The sequence below is a fragment of the Suricata suricatta genome, chromosome 3, assembly GCF_006229205.1.
Source record: "Suricata suricatta isolate VVHF042 chromosome 3, meerkat_22Aug2017_6uvM2_HiC, whole genome shotgun sequence".
In the NCBI taxonomy this organism is placed as follows: Eukaryota; Metazoa; Chordata; class Mammalia; order Carnivora; family Herpestidae; genus Suricata; species Suricata suricatta.
The window spans coordinates 833,183-845,943 of NC_043702.1; the positions used below are offsets into that span (position 1 = coordinate 833,183).

The following is a 12,761-nucleotide window of genomic DNA, read 5'->3' on the forward strand; positions in this document are numbered from 1 at the left end:
AGGCTCATGTGGCCGACCCCTCGCCCTGACTCTGTCTGGGACTGGGGGGTGGGGGTTGGGCAGGGCTCTGTGCCATCAATGCCCGAATCCAGATGCATGCAGAGTCCCCTCGGTGCCATCGGGGACCCCGTGGGGAGAGATGTGTGGATGCTGGCTCCTGTGACGCGTGCATCAGCTGGTGGCCACTCCCTGGCCCCGTCCCCAGGCTCCTCAGGCTGCTTCCACCCTGGTGCACTCCAGGTTGGGGGGCGGCGGGTGCTGAGGGTTGGGCAGGGTGCTTTCGAGGACCTGGGGCAGGCCAGGAAGGAGGGGAACGGCCTGCTTCATGTGTCTTCTGTAGAGGCCTTGAGTTGTTCTGGGAAGCCTGCTCCTTCTGGAAGGGTGGCATGCACTCTGGAGCTGTGAGGGTGGGTGCCCGTGGGACACTTGGCTCCCTGGAGGCCTTTGGTTGACGGCAGAGGGACTACCTGGTGGCCCCGGGATGGGAGGACAGCCCTGGGGACCGCCGAGGACCCCTCCTCCTGAGAAGGGCGGCATTCCCTGGACTCTGGAGCAGTGCACGTGCCAGCTGGGCCCCCTGCTCAGCCCTGCAGGGCGAGCACCGGCCACCTTGCTCTCGAGAGCGGGTGGTCGGAGACAGCTGTCCCCAGCGTCTGACAGCCGCACAGGAGCGTGAGCGGGGCCTCTGGGGTTTATGGCTTGGAGCGGAGGCAGCGTGTTCCAAGGTGCCAGGTGGGAAACCAAGGAAGGTGTGCTAGCCCCCGCCATGTTGCAGGACCCTGGCCTGGGACACAGGGAGGGGTGGCGGTCCTGAGCTCAGGAAGGATGCCTAGGGTCCCAGTGCCCAGTGCCCTGCCCTGAGGGTGGGCGCTGGTTGCCTTCGGCAGGCCCGTGGACAGGAGGGGTCCGAGCTGGGTGGCTTGGCAGGGACTTTCTCCAGGACCCCTGCTCCACAGTGCCCGGGCCAGATCCCCCTGGCCAGCGTCCTAATCCTTCCGTGCTCTCAGCTCCCGGGCTTCTAGGGTGGAGGAACGGACCCTGCAGGACACAGCCTGCACCCTGTGCATCTGGGGGCCTCTCACAGTCCCCAGAACGCCCTCCCCAACTTCCCAGCTCCCCTACGTGTCTACTGCCTGGTTCTGAGCTCCCTGGGCTCCTCACAGAAGCCCGGCCAGGAGGACGCTGCGTCCCCAGGAGGCCAGGCCTCAGGCTGGTGGTGGTCTGGCACCTGAGGTCAGGTGGCCCATGTTGGGCTTGTGCACCTCCCCAGGAGAGGTGACCCTCCTTTTCCCCCCAGACACCTCATCTCGTCAATCTGAATGAGGACCCGCTGATGTCCGAGTGTCTCCTGTACTACATCAAGGACGGGATCACCAGGTAGGGGTCGCCGGGGTGGGGTGGGCTCCCCGGCAGAGGGGTCGCCAAGCCTGGGCACCTGCTGGAGCGTTGCCGTCCCCCACCCCCCCCCCCAGGCTGGTTGCTGGAGGCAACGCTGAGGGCTGCCCTGGGGCACGAGGCTCCCCCCCGGCTGAGTTTGGGGCGTGCCTGTGGGGGTGGGGCAGGCCCGAGGTGGCAGCTTGTGTGATTGGTCCCCCGGTGCTGACGGCCCCCTGCCCCTCCCCAGGGTGGGCCGGGAGGATGCAGAGAGGCGGCAGGACATCGTCCTGAGTGGCCACTTCATCAAGGAGGAGCACTGTGTCTTCCGGAGCGACTCCCGGGGCGGCAGCGAAGGTACCTCTGCGCTTGGGTCCCCACCTGTGCCTGGCGCCGCTGACTTGGGGAGCCCCTCCGTGACCACGGTGCTCTGAGGGCGGGGCTGTGGACCCCGGGGGCTCCCTCCCCCTGCCATGAGTGGTTGGGGGGTCTCTGTGGGCAGGAGGATGGGCAGCTGGGAGGAACTAACCTAGATCCAGGCTAAACGATTTTTACCCCAGGCTCTGCTGTTGGCTGTGGGGCGGCCATCTGTCCGTGTCCCCAGCCTGCCTGCTGGCCTCCCGCTGCCACTGCCTGTCCTGGGTGTGGCTGGCTCGGGGAGGCACTGCTGTGTTTGTCACAGGGCCCACGGCCCCCGGCTGCAGGCGTGCCCCCCGCAGGGATCCGGTCCGCACCCACCATGTGGCTGGGACACCTCAGGCTGATGCCTTGAGCAGAGTTGGGGACATTGGCCCTCCCAGAACTCTGTCTCCGAAGCTTGCCCTCCCTGGTGGCTGGGTTCCAAGCTCTAGAGAGTTCTGGGGCTCCTGGCCCCTGGCCACTGGGTCCCATCGTGCCCACCCAGAGGGCTCCCCGGGTCTCTGACTTGGGCATAGGTGCCTCCTCCTCGGGCATCACCTTCCTCATCTGCTGTGTGGGGTTCAGCCCTTCTCTGGCTTCTCTGGGGCCCAAGCCGTGTGTCATCGACAGCTGGCCGGCTTTGTGGGGACAAGAAGGGCTGGATGGGGGCAGCACCTGGGTCAGCCGAGCTGAGCCCTGTGTGGGGGGCAGGAGCCACGGCCGCCAGAATGAGCCCCTCACTCCCTCCCTCCTCTCTGCCCTCCCCCTCATCATCTGTAGCCGTGGTGACCTTGGAACCCTGCGAGGGGGCAGACACATATGTCAATGGCAAGAAAGTCACGGAGCCCAGCATCCTGCGGTCAGGTGCGGCTGGGGCCCGGGGACACGTTCCCTGCCATTTCGGGACTGGGCCTGGGGTCTGTGCACTCAGCTCGCGTCTCCTTCCTGGTGCCTGGGCCCCAGGGAAGGGAGGACAGTGAGGGTGACTGACCGAGGGGGTGAGGCCGGCATGGTGGGGGAGGAGCTGAGGGAGGAGCTGAGGGAGGCCTTAGGCAGGACTCCCAGCAGACGGGCTGGTGTGGGATTTGCTGAGCCGGCTCTGTGGGCCCCAAGTTGGGAGGAAACCAGGCTGTCCAAAGAGCCCTTGTGGGCGGGACTGTCCCTGATGGTGGGTACTGCTGTCTTGGTGGCCGTGTCTGCCCCGGAGGGTCCTGCAGACTGGCGGACCCTGGCCCTGGGCACATGCAGACCCTGCTCCCATCGAGTGGGGAGTCCGAGGGGAAGGGCAGGGCGCACGAGCCTGCGTGCCAGTGGGGGCGGCGCACAGAGCCCGCAGGTGTGGAGTGGCCGGACGCCGGGGCTGGAGGCCAGGCTGGCTGGGGCTGGTGCGTGCGGGCTGTGCACAGGACCAATGCTGGAAAGAGCCCCGGGACTGTTTTGCAGACATCACACTGCTGTGTGGAGGGGGTAGCAGGGGGAGGGTCTGGGGCAACAGTGAGGTCATGGCCGTGGGGCTGGTGGCTGGCTAGTCCGGAGCGGGGTGGGCCAGCTGGGGGACCTGCCCATGCTGCACTTTTCCCGTTTTCCTGCCCTCACCCCTTGAGGCCACCCCCTTAATTGCTGGCCATGCTCCGGTCCCCCAGGAAACCGCATCATCATGGGAAAGAGCCACGTGTTCCGGTTCAACCACCCTGAGCAGGCGCGGCAGGAGCGCGAGCGCACGCCCTGCGCAGAGACGCCAGCTGAGCCCGTGGACTGGGCCTTCGCGCAGCGGGAGCTGCTGGAGAAGCAGGGCATCGACATGAAGCAGGAGATGGAGCAGAGGTGAGGCCCGGGGCTGGGGGCGCCGTGCCTACTCACCCCACCCCGCCCGTCCCCGCAGCACCTGCCCTGTGGCACCCGCCCACCCCCTGCACCCATCCCCATGGCGCCCGCTCACCCCTTCCGTCTCCGCAGGCTCCAGGAGCTAGAGGACCAGTACCGGCGAGAGCGAGAGGAGGCCACCTACCTGCTGGAGCAGCAGAGGCTGGTGAGGGCGGCCCGCCTGCCAGGCCCCTGCCCGAGCCCGGGGGGTGGGGCGGGGGGGCGGGGGGCCTGGTCTCCACGTGGCCCCACATCCCCCCCACTCCTCCCCCCTCCCCCATCAGGACTACGAGAGCAAGCTGGAGGCCCTGCAGAGGCAGATGGACTCCAGGTACTACTCGGAGGTGAACGAGGAGGAGGAGGAGCCAGAGGACGAAGGTGAGTGGTGGCTGGGCCTGGGCTGGGGCGGGGCCTCAGGCCCGGGGAGTCCCCCAGGCGCTTCCTTGGACTTTGGTCAGCACCTTTGCATCGGGGTCCCCGGCCCATCCCTCAGGGAGGCAGGGTATGGGGGAGGCTGTGCTGCAGCAGGAGAGCACAGGCGTGTGCTCTTACAGGCGTGTGCTCGTGCACGTAGCTATGGTGGGAGTGGCCCGGCTTGGGGGAGCACAGTGCCAGCGGGGTGTCTGCGTGCCCGCCCTGCCATCCGTCCCGCCCTGGTGGGGCTGGTGCTCTTCCCCAAGACTGGTTCTGGCTCCTCACGTCAGGACCCCCTTCCCGAGCATCAGCTTGGGTGCTTCCCTCCCTGGGGCTGACCTCATGCGGCTGGGGGCACAAGGGGGGGCCCGCAGGCAGGGCAGCTGGGGTGGAGTCAGGTCAGGCACAGGGTTCGAGTCCGGCTTGGCCCCTCTGGTCAGCTGGTCAGCACCTTTGTGCTGCTGTGACCTTGGTTCCCTTGTCTGGAACCGTCTTCCCTCAGGGCAGGTGGCCTGGATGAGAGGGCCTGAGCCTGGGAGCCCGGACAGGCCCCTCCTGGTGCCCCTGCTCCCTTTCTCCTGTGGGCACAGTGGGCAAAGGTGTGTGAGCTGGGACAGGGTAGGAAGGTCGGCTCCGTGTGCCCTCCTGCCCGTCTTCCTGCAGGGCGTGCCCCTGATGCCGCCCCCTCCCCGCAGCCCTGCGGGGCTGGCCTGGCTCAGAGCGCCCCGGCTCTGGACAGGGCCTCTGGCTGGTCCCAGGGCAGATCCTTCTGTGGGTTTCCTGGTCTCTGAGAGCCCAGGACAGTGAGTGCGGAGGTGGGGGCCCAGGCCAGAGTGGGGAGCGGGGACCCTTCCGTGATGACCGCGTGTGCCTGTGCCCACAGTCCAGTGGACAGAGAGGGAGTGCGAGCTGGCGCTGTGGGCCTTCCGGAAGTGGAAGTGGTACCAGTTCACGTCTCTTCGGGACCTGCTGTGGGGCAATGCCATCTTCCTCAAAGAGGCCAATGCCATCAGTGTGGAGCTCAAGAAGAAGGTGGGTCCCCCTGCCGCCCACGCCCGCCGGCCGCCCTCGCGCTGCCCTGCTCTTGGGGGACTCGGCGCTGCCGGGGAGGGCTTCGCACGGGGTGGGCAGAGCGAGGGAAGCCCCGGACAGACCAAGGTGCACGTGCACCCGCCCTGCCCGGGGAACAGAAGGTTCTGGTGAACGGTTTGGGGGGTGCAGCCGGAGGTGGGGTCCAGCCCCCCGCCGCGGGGCTGACGGGCGGCTGCCTTCGGCCCCACAGGTCCAGTTCCAGTTTGTGCTCCTCACCGACACGCTGTACTCCCCGCTGCCGCCGGACCTGCTGCCCCCAGAGGCCGCCAAGGACCGGGAGACGCGCCCCTTCCCGCGCACCATCGTGGCCGTGGAGGTCCAGGACCAGAAGAACGGGGCCACCCACTACTGGACCCTAGAGAAGCTCAGGTGTGGTGGGCGGGCCGCCTGGGGGGGGGTGCGGGTTCCGCGGAGCTGCCGTGTCCCTGCACTCGTCTCTCCTGCTGGAACTGCTGTTACGATCAGGAGGAGAAAGAGTTAGCAGAGAACCCGTGTTCTCCTTCTCCAGACACGGTGGTCACGTGGACCCCGCTTTCACAGAGGAAGGGGCGGGGGAAGCTGACAGCTGTAGGAAGCGGCCGGGGGCCAGCAGGGCACATTGGGCAGAGGCCGCGTCCTCAGGGGGGCTAGGCGGCAGCGAGCCCCTCCACCTTGGGGCTATCGGGATCCCAGGGGAAGACAGCTGAGGGTCTGGGGGGCCCTCGGGACTCGGCTGGGGGCGAAGCTGTCCCCGCGAGAGGCACCCCTTCTCTGGCTCTGCCTGCACGGCCCCCGCCCCGCGCTCCCCTCGTGCTCCTTCTGGTGTGCGGCCTAAGTGAGATGCAGAGAGTCTAACTGACGCCGCTCACGGAGGCCTAGAAACGCAGGCTCTGCCTGGAGGCAGGGCCCTGGCGGGCTGGCAGGAGCGCAGGCCATCAGGAGGGAGAGGGAGCAGCGCGAGTGAGTCCTCGGCCTCCGGCCCGTCTCCGTAAGGGCCAACCGCTGGGACCGGCCCGGTTGAATTTCTCTGGCGGGTTTTGGCACACAGGCCTGCCCCTGGCTGCCTAGAGCCTGGCCCTGGGGTGATTTCGGGCAGGGGGCACTGGCCTGGTGTGGGAGTCAGTCACGGGTGGGTGGCGGGCTTCCTGTGGAAGGTGGGCTCACCCACAAATCGTTCACCGTCTCCAGGAACCCGCCGGCCCAACCAGCACAGCCCGAGGTGTCACAACATCCTAAAACACGCACAGTCCTACCCATGCCCGCACGCGCCGCACACGCTCACTGACGGCTGCGCACCTTCCTCTCTCGCAGGCTCGCACGCTCGCTCGCATGCTGGCACACACACAAGTACACACGCTTGTGAGATTCATGTAAATAGATGAGCTCGCTCAGGGCCCCCCACCCTCCGGGGGCCGCACTGTGGCGGGGACAAGCCTGTTCCCTGTGGGGAGACAGTTTCATTCCATTTCTTCCACAATTTGTCGGTTTTCCTGGTGATGATGGTCTTTGAAATACGTCCTGTTTCTGTATCCTGTCACTGACTTACCGTCCATTCCTGTGAGCTTTCAGAGCTCTGTGATATGATCCCCGCCCTGAGTGTCCCCACCATGGCTCTGGCCCAGGCTCAATCCGTGTCCCCTCCAGCTCCTGGCCTATGCCACCTACGCCGCTCTCGCTGTGACACTGGGCCAGCGCTGAGAGTATTTAGCTCATCTGGACGTTTTCTTGCTCGAGGTTGGCAGATTCTGAGGACCGTTGGGGCCTGTCAGCAAACAACGCTGAGCTGCGGCTGGCGCCGGGCCGTGCCCGCTGACCCCGCAGCAGCAGGGGTGCATGCCAGCTGCTCTGCCCGGGCCCACGGTGCTATCTGTGCCCCTGCAGGCAGCGCCTGGACCTGATGCGGGAGATGTACGACCGGGCCGCGGAGGTGCCCTCCAGCGTCATCGAGGACTGTGACAACGTGGTGACTGGCGGAGACCCCTTCTACGACCGCTTTCCCTGGTTCCGGCTGGTGGGCAGGTGGGCGCCTCCTTCCCTCCCTGGGCTGAGAGAGAGAGAGAGAGAGAGAGAGAGAGAGAGAGAGAGAGAGAGAGAAGGTGGTGGGGGCAGGGAGCAGGCCTCCCCTGGCTGGGCCCTGGCCCTGACACGAGGAGGGAGCCAGTGAGAGGCCCTTCTCCACCTTGACAGCCCTGACCTCATCCTTCCTGGGTCTGAGGCACCCCGCCCCCGCCCCTCCTCCTGTCCACGGACCAGTGGGGCCTGTAATTTGGGGACGGGGAGGGGAGGGGGTCTCAGGATTGCCCCCCACACCTGGTGCGGGGCTGTGGCCTCCAGGTTGCACAAGTCCATGTGTGTGAATGTGCGGCCTGGTCAGGCTGAGTCACCTGGTCCTCACACGACCTCAGCCACACCTGGCGAGGATTGCGCCAGTGGGTACTTTCCAGAACCTTCTATAGCCTTCCACTGAGCACACGTGTGGTTCTTTCCAAGCCTGGGGACAAGCCTTGGTTCTCGTGTCTTTTAAAGCAGTATTCCTGATGGTCTGTGTGTTTGGTTTTGGTTTTAAACAGAAGCCCCCACCCCGCCCTGTCCGTCCCCGCGAGTAGCTGGTGCTAACTTCTCTCTGTCTTGTCGCACTAACCTCAGTTCAGTCATCTCTGGCTGCGACAGCTACCCTCTTCTCAACACATGCATGAGCGAGCGCATGGCTGCTCTCACCCCCTCCCCCACCTTCTCGAGCCCCGACTCCGACGCCACCGAGCCTGCCGAGGAGCAGAGCGTGGGGGAGGAGGAGGAGGAGGAGGAGGAGGAGGAGGAGGAGGAGGAGCAGGAGCTGCAGGACGACGTCTTTCCGGAGCACGCGCTGTGCGACGGCCGGGACCCGTTTTACGACCGGCCCCCCCTGTTCAGTTTAGTAGGAAGGTTGGTGAGGTCGAGGACGGCATGCTGGGAAGGAAGCAGCTCTTTTGCGCAGGAGCACTGCTGCGGGCACCATTTGGCCACCGCCAGGGCGTGGCCCCCGAGCGGCGGGCGTGAGGGAGCACGAGGACTCCTGGCCATCCTGGAGTGTGCCCGGCAGGGAGCGTGGGCCCTGGTGTCAGAGGAGGCGGTGCTCCCGGAGCACGGCCGTCCGGCACTGTGTGGCAGAGTCACACCTACAGACAGGCCCTAGACCCCCGGGGGGGGCCCCCCGAGTGGGCCCCAGGGGACATTCGGGAAAGCGGGGGTCTGGGTCTGTGCACCCACCACCAGCGGCGGCGGCTTCGCTCCCCTCCGCCTCCTCGTGCCATTGAGGAGAAGGAGGAGGCCAGCCTGGTAGGCGGGAAAGCAGGGCAGGCACCCAGGCAGGGGAGGGTCTGCCTCTGAAGCAAAGGGCCCGCTGGACCTTGCCTCTCCCTGAGCCTTTCTCCGTCTGAAGGGAGGACAGTTCGCTCCTCCTGACCTCCCGGCTGTCATGGTGAGAGGCGGCACACGGGGCTCTGTGCTCTCGAGGAGGTGCCCTTGGCAGAGAGGGCTCATTACATTTTTCTGGATGGAAGAGGGAGGCCAAGGTCAGGAGGTAGAGCAGAGGCCCCCGGGGAAGCCCAGACCCTGCAGGCAGATTGGGCAAATAAAGCTGCCATTCACGGGTTTATTGTCACAGAACAGAAGCGGAACAGATGAAGGAAAACTCTAGAAAACTAGCTGCCATCGAAAGGCGTTCTGCTCACAGAACAACCCCATTTAGATTTTACATGTAGAAAAAGCATAGGAGAGTTTCCGCAGCAGCCTTTTCCGAGTTGGAGGTGGCTTTCGTGGGCTAGGCCAGTGGGAGTTTCCGCAAGTCTTGACCTTGGAGGAGCAGTCCCGGAAGCGGAAGGCTGAGGCTGGCCCCCAGCTAACGGGTTCACGCTAGGAGCCCTGGGCGCGCACACTGGACTGAAAGCCGACCAGCTTTTCCTGGGTGTGTCGTGCTGGCCTGCTGGACAGACACGTGGGCTCGCTCCCTCTGAGGTGGCCCGAGTCTGGGCCTCCCGCCCCGCCGAGAGCGAGCCGGCTCCACACAGGCCTCTAGCAAGCCGTGGGCGGCTCCGGTGTCAGGTAGGCGGGGGCTCAGGGCGCAGGGGAGCGAGGGCACCAGGAGAAATGGGGTGTGGGCTCTGCAGTCTCAGCCACAAAGAGCTGGGTCCTTCCATCCTTCCCCCTTCTGTGGATCTGAGATGTTACAAAACAACCAAACCAAACCAAAGGCATCAGGGAGAGGCCGGCCCCGACGGCGGGCGGTCTGCGCAGGGCCTCATCTGGAAATGCCCCCATCTTTTTGGTTTGGCAAGAATTGGCTTCTCCCGCGCAGCAGCTGGGCAGGCCAGGCCCTGGGAAGGACCCCATCTTTGGTTTCCTTTAATCCTTCTGGTAGCTGCTGGCTCTCTCTCTCCAAAGCTTAAGCAGATTTGGGGCGCCCACTCTTGTCTCCCTTTGGAAAGGCTTTCCTGGCCCCAGCATGCGTGTCTGCACCTCACCAACCTCATGGCTAGCCCTGCCTCCTCCCTCCCGCCGCGCTCAGCCCTGGCTCTGCCGCTCTGCTGCCTCCTCTCTCTCCGGGCGGGTTTCAGCCTGCTTCAAGGTGCCCACTCCCCTGCGGGCAGCCCCCCCCACTGTGGAGGCTCCTCACCCACGGCCAGGGTTAGCCCCCCAGTGGCCTCTCCCTCTTTTGGTCTGGGGTGCCGGGTGAAGGAGGGAGGTGGGATGGGCTGACCCAGGCAGCGGAAGTGGACCGGGGGGCCCTGGTCCCCCCCAGTAATCCTCCCTGCCTAGGGCACCGCTTTCTGTAGCTGGATGGGCAGGGAGCTGCAGAGAGGAGGGCAAGGGGCTGGCTGCCAGGGATGGAGGGTCCAGAGAAGGGGGGCAGGGGCGGTGGGAGGAGGGACCGCCTGAGGGGAGCATTCCAGGCTCTGCAGGGGAAAATGCTGACTTGCTGTGCGTCCACGCCGTGTCACCTGGGCCGGCGTGGCCAGCACCCCAGCTCCCAGCTGGGGGCCCTCCGTGTCCCAGGCCGCTCAGCTCGAATCTTTGCCAGCGAGGCCATGAGCCCCTCTGTGCAGCGGGCGCACCGTGGCTGGCAGGGCCCACTGGGCAGCGCTGAGGCTGTGCTGGCCCCTGGCTGGCTGACGCCGATGTCAGGCCGGCCTGGTGCGCGGAGGGCTGTGGAGGGGAGGCTGGCGTCTGTACCAGCCCCGTTCTCCCATTCGCGTTCTGGGTTCTGTCAGCAGGGGCGGCACTGCCTGGGCTGTGGGGTCTTCCGGCCCTGGCTCGTAGATTTTCCAGGACACTGCCGCCAACCCTGGGCCCCAGGGGTCCCTTCTGGCTGAGCGCACCCGTCACCGGGTCAAGACTAGGTCTCCGGGGAGGGGTGGCAGGCATGAGAGGGGACCCACCTGGCACCACATGCTCTTTTGGCTTCTGGGAGCATCCCATCAGGTGCCCTAGGGGCCGTGCGTAGATGCTTAGCTACCACTGGGTTTTGAAGTTCCGAGAAGGGGTGCAGGGGTGGCCGTGGACCCCAGGAGTCGATTTCATTGTGCGACCCCCCCACCTCAACCAGGGGATGCCTCGAGGCCCCCATCCCTGGGCAGCCCCGCCTCTGGGGGCACATCAGGGCTGGCTTCGTCTAATGGTGTGAACTCAGAAATGGCAGTGTTTGATGCCACAAGTGTTTGGAAAATTTTTTTTCTCTGACAGGAGATCCTAAGAGGTCATGAGACAGTTGACCCACTTAACTAATTAGCTGCACCGGGCCGGGGAGCACCGGACGGTGGTGTGTGTCTGGGCCAGGAGCCCGCCATGGGGGCTGAACCCCAGCTGGGGCCGTAGCTCCCAGCCCCGGCACCCCTGTTTCTATCTTTGTGCCTCAGTTTTTGATCTGTGAGAGGGGTACAGACCCCCTATTGCCCCGGCTCTCAGGCGAGGAAGATGCGGGTACTTGAACTCAGATGTGTGGTGGGCTGGGCAGCTCCACGGTCCTTGCCAGGATGTGAGGAGGGGTCGGGCGTGCTGCTCAGGGCCGTGGAGACCACGTGTTTCAGTGCTGCCCCTCGTGAGCTCACAGCGTGGGCTCACAGGATTGCTTCTGCCCGCCGGTGGGGTGATTTTGGCATTGGGGACACGAGAGGCACAGCCCTGTCCGGTTTGTGGGAACCTCAGATCTGCACTGCGCCATGGCAGAAAGCATCCACTCTGAAGACCGTGATGGGCTTTGTGCCATGAGGCTGTGGGGAGAGAGCCAAGACCCAAGCTCTGCCTCAGTCTCCCTCTGGCCTGGCCTGTGTTAGGGACAGGGGAGGAGAGTCGGAAAGTGGGTGGGCACAGCCCCTGTGAGCTCAGAAAGAGATAGGGGTTGCCTCCAGGGTGCTGTGGGTGCCACTCTGGGTGGCCCCGGAGCCCAGAGCCAGCTCGGTGGAATGGTTCCCTGAGCCTTCTAGGAAGGCAGCCCGGGGCTTGGTGGGGACAGCCTCAAGCTCTCCTTCCCGGAGGCTGCACTGGCTAAGGATCCTCATGGGCCCGAGGTGGAAGGTGTTCCTTGCTTCTGAGGGTCTCCCGTTGGTTCCTTGTGTCGTATGGATGGGGGCGGGCAGGCCATGCCTGAGGCCCCTGGGAGCTGCCCGCCTCTGCCTCCCAGCGAGGGCTTTCCACAGTGGGCCCTACGGTGGGAGGTGGGGGGGGACGGATTTGAGGACCTGCAACTTGGGGCAGTCCTGCTTGGCCCCCTTAACACTCTCCAGAGTGGTGGGACGGCCAGGCATGGGCCCGGTCAAGGGCGCAGAGCCAGGTCTGGGCCTGTGCCTGCAGCCTGAATCCCGGCTCCTCCTCCTGGACCTCAGGGCTTTGCTGCTTTTGTGGCCGCCCCCCATCATCAACCCCCAATTTCTACCAAAGGCCCTTGGCCAGGATTCCAGGGGCCCAGGGAGGGCCACCACCGTCCCCGTCCCGAAGTGAGTGCTGGGAAAGACCCCCCGGCCGGCCCCAGTCAGACCCCGTCGGCTGGGTGCCTAGTGCTGCTGCAGCAAAGGGCTTCTGCTCTTGGAGCCTTGGGTCCTTTGTGATCAGGGCCGAGGCTGGCTTCCGCTGACAGCTTCCGTGCCTCGTCTTGGTGGGTGGTCAAGGAGGAGAGCCCCTGCCCCTGTCCCGGCCGGGCAGACGTGCCCGCACCATCCGTCAGCACAGTTGCTCTTCAGTGAGCTCCCAAGGACAGCGAGTTCCCGGGACAGCCGTCCCCTGGGGCCTTCTGTGAGAGGGCGCGTTGCAGGCCGGGGGGCTTCCTCTGCCCCAGGAGGGCAGCCCCAGGGGACATCCAGGCCCCCTTAAGGCAATGTACCCTTGCTGCCAGCTGGTGCCTGTCTTGGCGTGGGGGTGCCCAGGGAGCAGGAGACACTTGGCAGAGGCAGCTCCACTGCAGGTTGGGAGAACAGATGGCACCAGGAGGTTTGTGACCTGGAGGCCGGGAACAGACATGAGACCAGGCCTCGCTTATGCAGGGAGCAGAGAGGGCCCGGGCCACCCCGGGACCGAGGGGGTGGCTGGGTGGTGAGGCAGGGGCTTGGCCGGCACCTAGGGTATGTGGGAGTCTGGTCAGAGCCCCAAGCCCCGTCTGGCTGCTGGGGGGG

At 65.8% G+C, this 12,761-nt stretch overlaps 1 protein-coding gene across 1 annotated transcript in view; it reads left to right on the forward strand.

Annotated features, from left to right (window-relative positions):
- The window catches only part of KIF1A (kinesin family member 1A), a 63,005-nt gene that overhangs the window by 21,714 nt on the left and 28,530 nt on the right, over positions 1-12,761 (forward strand). Inside the window, exons 14-24 of the mRNA XM_029936155.1 lie at positions 586-725; positions 1,298-1,377; positions 1,625-1,731; positions 2,554-2,637; positions 3,417-3,597; positions 3,730-3,802; positions 3,921-4,014; positions 4,934-5,082; positions 5,333-5,511; positions 7,003-7,140; positions 7,768-8,043. Of these exons, the coding sequence (XP_029792015.1) occupies positions 586-725; positions 1,298-1,377; positions 1,625-1,731; positions 2,554-2,637; positions 3,417-3,597; positions 3,730-3,802; positions 3,921-4,014; positions 4,934-5,082; positions 5,333-5,511; positions 7,003-7,140; positions 7,768-8,043 (1,501 nt within the window). The remainder of the gene's footprint in view (positions 1-585; positions 726-1,297; positions 1,378-1,624; positions 1,732-2,553; positions 2,638-3,416; positions 3,598-3,729; positions 3,803-3,920; positions 4,015-4,933; positions 5,083-5,332; positions 5,512-7,002; positions 7,141-7,767; positions 8,044-12,761) is intronic.